General features: G+C 61.6%; 2 protein-coding genes across 2 annotated transcripts in view; one reads left to right on the forward strand and one right to left on the reverse strand.

The window, feature by feature from the left end:
* Positions 1-3,683, forward strand: part of LOC103764468 (WD repeat-containing protein 6) — a 23,375-nt gene extending 19,692 nt beyond the window's left edge. The window contains 6 exon segments of the mRNA XM_029958321.1: positions 22-1,260; positions 1,600-1,695; positions 1,895-2,011; positions 2,182-2,300; positions 2,417-2,600; positions 2,847-3,683. Of these exon segments, the coding sequence (XP_029814181.1) occupies positions 22-1,260; positions 1,600-1,695; positions 1,895-2,011; positions 2,182-2,300; positions 2,417-2,600; positions 2,847-3,126 (2,035 nt within the window). The 3' untranslated portion in view covers positions 3,127-3,683.
* DALRD3 (DALR anticodon binding domain containing 3) lies at positions 3,555-7,098 on the reverse strand (the record flags this gene model as incomplete). The annotated part of the gene is made up of 11 exons (XM_029958324.1): positions 3,555-4,112; positions 4,260-4,328; positions 4,549-4,662; positions 4,769-4,827; positions 4,916-5,039; positions 5,141-5,223; positions 5,544-5,602; positions 6,090-6,160; positions 6,310-6,432; positions 6,531-6,589; positions 6,774-7,098. Coding segments are annotated over 11 exons (1,206 nt in total), but the record flags the coding sequence as incomplete, so codon positions are not given.
* Between the last annotated feature and the right edge of the window lie 10 nt (positions 7,099-7,108).

Raw genomic sequence — 7,108 nt, forward strand, 5'->3', positions numbered from 1 at the left:
GGGGGCCGTGCTCGGCCTGAGCTGGGCCCCCCGCCCCGGGCTGCCCTCCGCCACCGCTGCCACCCTCCTGGCCTCCGGTCCCGAAGGGGAGATGCTCTGGCTGGACGTCGCACACCGCCCCGGGCAGGCACCCTGCGTGCGGCTTATGGGACGGTACCTGCTGCCCCCCTGCAAGCAGCGCTGGCACACCTGCGCTGCCTTCCTGCCCCAGGGAGAGCTCCTGGTCTGCGGCGACCGCCGGGGCTCCCTCCTCCTCTTCCCTTGCAGCAGCTCCTTGAGGCGGGCTGCAGAAAGCCCCGGCATTGCCAATGGTGTCGCTGACTCGGTCGGTGAGGACTCTAGCAGCGAGTTGGAGCTGTCTTGCTTGTCACACAAAGGGGTCCTTCCCCTTGAGTCCCCGTTGTCCGTGCTCTTTGGGCTCCACGGGAAGACAGGGGTTACCTCGGTGACCTGCCACAAGGGCTACATTTACAGCACTGGCCGTGACGGTGTCTACCGCCAGCTCCACCTGCGGGACCAGCAGCTGGAGGTTCTGCGGAAGCACAGGCCCTGCAAAGGGCTGCAGTGGATCGAGGAGCTGCGCTTCACCCCAGACGGGGACCTGCTCGTGCTGGGCTTTCACGCTGACAACTTTGTGGTGTGGAGCAGCAGGACTAGTGAGAACCTCCACTGCATCCCCTGTGGGGGTGGGCACCGCTCCTGGAGCTACTGCAGCAGCCCCTGGGCTGAGGTCTTTGCCTTCATCAAGTCTGGGGATGTGATGCTGTACTGCTGTGAGGCCGAGCCCTGCGAGCAGCAGGTGCTGCTGGCATCCCTGCACGGGCGGGAGATCACCTGTGTACGGCGTCTGGGGGCCATGGAGGTGCCTGGCCATGCCGCCCTTAACGTGCTGGTCACCGGCAGCGAGGACACCACGGCCTGTGTCCTGGCACTCAGTGAGCGCTCTCGGGCAGCCGTGCCCCTCGCTCGCCTCAGTGACCACATTTCCAGTGTGAGGACGCTGGCACTGGCCGGCCCCACGGGACCTGGAGACAAGGGCTTTGGTGAGGAGGGCTTGTCTGCCCTGCTCTTCTCTGCGGGTGGCCGGGCACAGATCGAGTGCTACTGGCTGCTGTGTGCTGGGGACCCAGAGAGTGCTGTGGAGAGCCTGGAGAGTGCTGTGGCCTGCCAGGTCATCCATGTGGCCTCCCACCGGCTGGACGAGCACTGGGAGCGGAAGAAGAACAGGCACAAGCTCGTCAAGATGGACCCGGAGACGAGGTGATGCTCAGGGACTGCCTGAGGCAGGGTTAGTAGTGATTATGACCTGGGAGGGTGATGAGAACCACACTGACCTCCACTGGGGTACTGCTCTGTGCAGCTGCAGGCTCAGCTGAGGCAGACTGGGCCAGTGTGGCTTCATGTGTGCATTCCTGGTGCCCTGTGGCTTGGCCTTGAGGGGCTTTTGTGGCTAGGGAAAGGCCTACTCTTTCCTTGTGCCTTCTCCGAGTGCTTAGAGCTGCATCCAGCACTGGGCTTGGGCTGCTCTCGTGGGCCATTCACCTCCCCAGGGCCACAGGTGTCACCAAGGCGTTGGTGAGCATTGTATCTTTGCTGCAGGTACATGTGCCTCTCTGTTGTACCTGGCACCAACAACAAGCAGCTGCTGACATCCTGGAAGTTCCTGGCTGCTGCCTGCAGCGATGGATCAGTCCGGTGAGGAGCCATGGTGCAGCCTGGCAGGGAGAACAGAGCTGGGGCTGATGATGGAAGCAGAACAGGCTCTATGTGGGAAGCTGCTGCCATGGGTGTGGCCTGTTCTGCACAGGGAACAGGGCAGTGCATGGTGGGAATTGGGGCAGAGATGCCAGGAGCTCCCTCCTCCCACAGCCAGCTGTCCTCTGCTCCATCGCAGGGTCTTCGGGCTGCTGGAGGCTGCTCGGAATTTGGTGCTGGTGGCAGAGTCATTTCACCACCAGCGCTGTGTGCTGAAGGTGGAGGCGTTCCTGCACACAGGGACAGGAGGGGAGAGGTGAGCCCTGAATGCTGGGCTCTGGGGAGAAGCATTTCTCCTCATAGGGATGGCAGCTCAGCGAGAGAAGGGAAGGGAGGAAGTCAGGGAGGCTGTTCTGCCATTTCCACAGATCTTAATGGGGACCCTCAGGGCTGTGGCCAGAGGCTCCCCCTACACCTCCCTTCTAGGAGGCACCTCCTGTGCAGTGCAGCCACTGACGGCAGCATCGCCTTCTGGGACATCACCAGCCCCATCACGGACGCAGCAGCTGCCCTGCACCGAGCGGAGGGGGAGATGCAGCCCCTGGGTGGGTGTCACTGCCAGCAGCCCTGCTCTGCCGCCTGAGGGTGGCCACACTGGTGACTCCTCTGCTCCCTCTGACCAAGGTGAGCATCACTCTCCTGACCAAGCCTGTCTTCCCAGCCCTGGGTGTCCCACTGCTCACCGTCATGGCCCACAGCTGCGGTGTGAACAGCCTCCACGTCAGCAAGGTGACAGAGGGACAGTACTTGGTGGCCAGTGGCAGTGATGATGGCTCCATCCACATCTGCCTGCTGGAAGTGGCCTTGGGCAGGGGCGAGGCCGCAGCAGGGACCTGCCTGCAGATCCTGGAGCGAGTCTCCAGGCCCTGTGCCCACGCTGCCCACATCACGGGTATCCGGGTGCTGCGGCCGGACCTGCTGCTCTCGGCCTCGGTGGATCAGCGCCTGACGCTGTGGCGCCGGGGCCCGGGGGGGCTGGTCCCCCTCAGCACCACCTTCTTCCACGTGCCTGACCTGGCTGAGCTGGACTGCTGGGAGGTGGCGGAGGCCGGGGGGGAACTGCGGTACTACTGCGTGCTCTGTGGGCAGGGCCTGGAGATGCTGTGCGGCACAGCCCCCTCTGAGCCCTTGCCACTAGAGGCTCCCCAGGAATGGGACAGGTGTGCAACACATCCCAGTCCCTGCCTGTCTTGGGAGGGTGCTCTGCCCATCACTGTAGTCCCTGCCCCCAGCCTGCACACTGATGTGTCCCCTCCTGAGGGGATGGGCATGCTTGGCTCCTTCAGGGGCAGCACAGCTGCATATGGGGTGCTCAAGGCCAGTGGTCTCAGGGGTGAAGGCAGATGTGACCCCTCCGGGAGGGGCCTGTGACTCCCCAGGCAATAAAGAACTGGGGTTGTCAGCTCCCTCTGCCCGGGAGAACCTCCTCCCCAAGGTGTGAGGGACCCATGTCCAGGCTTTCCAGCCCTGGTCTCAGAGAGGAACCTGCTGAGGAGGGTGCTTAGGGCCCTGCCCAGCACTGGGAGCTTGAGGGCAGCAGGAGGCCAAGAAGGGTCAGGCACTGGTGGGCTGCAGCCTGGCGTGCCAGCCCTGACTCTGCAGTGCTGAGGATGGTGCTGAAATGCACAGAGACACTGATCCTCTGCTGTAGCACCCTGTAGGGTGCCCACACATGCCCCCCCGCCTTCAGAGCAGCCTTTCAGTACTGTGTCAGGCCAAGCGGGTTGTTCCTGTGCAGCAGCAGGACCCAGGACAGTTGGAGCAAGGGAAGGACAAACAGCTCTGAGGTCAAACAAATGCAGTGTTTGTCCAGCAACAAGTGTATTGGACCCCAGTACTGGGGCTTGGGCCAGGTCCTGACAGGAGCCTGGAGCCTCAGGAGCTCCCTGCCAGCACGGAGCAACCTTCAATAAACATCTTTGAGGGAAGTGATGTTGGTGCCTGGTTTTGTGGTGACTGGTTCCTGGTGCCACCTCCCTCAGTGTTCCCAGCACAGTTTGTGGGGTGCCACAGGAGCCCTCCCTTTTCCCTACACACTGGGCACAGCTGCAGGGAGCACGTGGCTAAGCCCCAAACACCACAGACCCTGGGAGGGGAAGTGCCTGCGTATGCTCAGGTGTCTCCTGGCTGGTGCTGGGGCAGCCCCTCACCCTGCTGGGGACGGCACGCCCTGTCCTCCCCTAACAGCACATTGTCTAGGTGCCTGTCACACCATGGCACAGGTCTTCAGGGGTGGCTCAGATCTGGCTGAGAGGAGGGAGGTGCAGAGTCGCCAGCGCGCTGTGGAACACATCCCTCACTGCTCCCAGCAGCCGGAGGCGGGCAAACATCTGGTCAAAGAGGTGAGGGAATGGCTCCTGTGGGGAGAGAGGCAGCAACTGGGGTTGGTGGCCAAACTGCCCCTCAGCAGGCTGGCCCTAGAGGCACTGCTGCCTCTCCACCCACATGGCTGCCTCCCAGCTGCAGTCCAGCCATAAGGCTGCAGGCTGGGACACCCAACTCACCCCCAGGACGTGCACCCGGTTGTAGTAGGAGCTGAAATCCATGCTGAGCTGGATCAGGAACTTGCATACCTGTAAGGCAGACACATTCTGATGGCACAGCAGGTTCTGGCCAGTCTTGGGCCTTTCCCCACCCCAAGCACATCAGGAACAGCCCCAGGGGTGTTGCAGTCTCTTCCCTCAGCACCAGCTGTGTTGCTCATGGATGGGCAGCACCTGCTGGCATGGAGCTTTGCCCTGGGCTGGGACTGTAGGAGCAGCACCCATGGGTGCTATGGCATGTAGCACTTACTGTCTCTGTGTTGGCTGTGATCCGGATCCCCTTGGAGGGTGTGGGCAGCTGTGCTGCCTGCTCCAGGACTTCAGGAAAGGGCAAGAGATAGTTGAAGAGCAGGAGCCATTCACCCTGTGAAGGGATAATATGTTTTAGGGCCAGATCCTTCTGGGCCAGTAGCATCCATCATTGGAGCTGAGGGTGTGCAGGTCCCCACATTCCCCCTTTCAGTACTCACTTCTTCTCGGAGGCAGGAGAAGTTCAGTCCGGACGCTGGTGGCAGAGGTGGGTATGTCCCTGGAAAGAAGGGAGATTGTTGTGCCTGGAGAAGCCCCCGTGGCTCCAGAAGTGGCTGCTAGAGGAGGGTGGCAGGGCTGGTGCTCACCCCGCTCCACAGCCCGCTGGAAGCTGTCGAAGAGCGTGGCCAGGCGGGCACAGTTGTACATCACAAAGGCACCACTCTTGGTTCCTTTCGTGGAGATGCTGCTGTTCTCCAGGTCCAGGGTGATCTGAGGGCACAGGCAAGTCACAGTGCAGGCTGCTCAGTGCAGAGCCACTCCATTGTTCCCACGGCCTGCCAGCCCTGGCTCCCTGCACGCTGCTGTCCTACCTGGCTCCGGTGAGCAGTGCTCAGCATCTCAAACCTGATGGCAGCCGCTGTCAGGGTATCAATCACCTCCCTCCAGGCCTCGTCTGGAAAATGAAGGTGGCATCAGTTGGCTCCATTCCCATGTACTGACACCCCCAGGCAGGACACCCCACCTGGAGCCAGGTGCTCCTGGAAGCTGGTGACCACCATACTTCCCCAGCTCCGTACCCCATTGGCACGTGCTGCTCTGTGCCAGTGCCCTGTGTGTTTAGGTGCCTTCCCCAAGCAAGATCAGCACCTGGCTCCATCCTGGAGGGGAGAACCCTGACTGGCTGTGAATTCAGAGGTGAGGGGGAGACTCATGGGAGCCATGGAGATGGGATGGAGCTGCACCTGTGTGTGGAGCCACAGAACAAACCCTCACCTTGTGCAAGCTCCCCATACTTCATCACTGAGGCTTCATACATCTGGCGCTTTCGGAGCCTGGGAGAAACACAGACACTCAGAGCTAACCCCTCTGGACTGAGCTGATCCCAGAGAGGACCCCAGGACTCTACCAGCCTTCAGGCTGCTCAGGGCTTCCCAGCTGCAGCAGTGACTCAGCTAAGCAAAAGCAGCACAAAAGCCCCAGGAGCAGAGCAGAGCCAACCACACCCCAGCAGGCCCCTGGGCTGCTGCCTGGAGAGGGCTTTTAGGAACCACCCATCTTCTGCCACTGCCTTTCCTCTTAGCAGCATGGAGAGAGGCAGAAGCAGCACTGCTGGAGAAGGCCACTGGGGAAGGTACCTCCAGTTCTCCTGAAACAGCCCTGTGGCCATGGAAAGCAGGATGGAGGGAGTGCACAGAGCTCTCTGTGTGCCAGCAGCTCACTCAGCCATGACTGTGGGTGCCTGGGTGCCCATGGGGCCAGGCAGAGCACAGGGAGCCTTGGCAAGCAAGGGAGCAACAGGTGCCTTGCACACCAACTCACTGGAAGTACTGGTCTGCCCTGATGGGCGATGAGGGGTTGGTCACCTTCACTGGCCCACAGACAAGGTGTTTCTGAAAGACAAAGGAGAGGCTGTCAGAGATTCAGAAGCTCCACCAAAATGCACTGCAGGAGAACTAGGTGAAATCCAGCCCTGCTCTAAACCTAGTCTGGAGCACAGGGATACCAGGGGCCACAGTGAGGAGGGTCAGAGGTTGCTCACCTGCAAAGCTGTGTGGGCTCCCGGGTCCAAAATTCTCCAGAGCAGATCCAGCTGCTGCTGCTGGAATTCCTCCTCACAGTTCACCACATGTATGATGCTGCAGCAGCTACTCTGGCCCTCAGCCTGCAACAGAGCACAGCAGGGAGTTCAAATGATATTGCCTGGTAGAAGGGAACACCACCTGGGAAGTGAGAGGCAGGCAGTGCCACAGGGTCACTCACCAGGCACTGCTGAACAGCTTGCTGCAGCTCAGCCAGGGACCTCAGCATTCCCTCTGTCACTGAAAGATGGAGGGACACAGATTGGGACACAAGGTTTTGCCATCCCCTGCCATCCCACACCATCGGGTCTGCCCCGGGCTCAAACCAGACTGAAGGAGAATAAGCGGAAAAAGAAAGGAAACAGGCCTTTCACCCATTCACCCCCCACTGCCACACCTGAGCTGCTCTACATGTGAGGCTCACCGAGAAGCACATCCAGGTTGGGGTCATAGCCCACCAAGCCCTGCTGCTCCACGAAGCTCTTCAGGTGCACTTTACCGATGACACCCTCAGGCAGCGTGGCCGTGCCCGGCCCCTGCTCACAGGCTGTGTTACAGGGAGCCCGGCCCAGCGCTGCCTTCAAGGCCGAGACAGCCTCAGGGAAGGACGAACCACCGGAGCCGGAGGGCCAGTCGATGCGGAGCTGTCGCAGGACCTCTGAGCTGCCCTCCCGGGTGAGGGCAGGGACCAGGCGCACGCCGACCCTGCAGGAGAGGGCGAGGGAGGCGCTGGCAGCGGCGGGCGAGGGGCGCGGGCAG

Source organism: Manacus vitellinus, unplaced genomic scaffold, assembly GCF_001715985.3.
Source record: "Manacus vitellinus isolate BGI_N305 unplaced genomic scaffold, ASM171598v3 scaffold_14_pilon, whole genome shotgun sequence".
NCBI classification, from domain to species: Eukaryota; Metazoa; Chordata; class Aves; order Passeriformes; family Pipridae; genus Manacus; species Manacus vitellinus.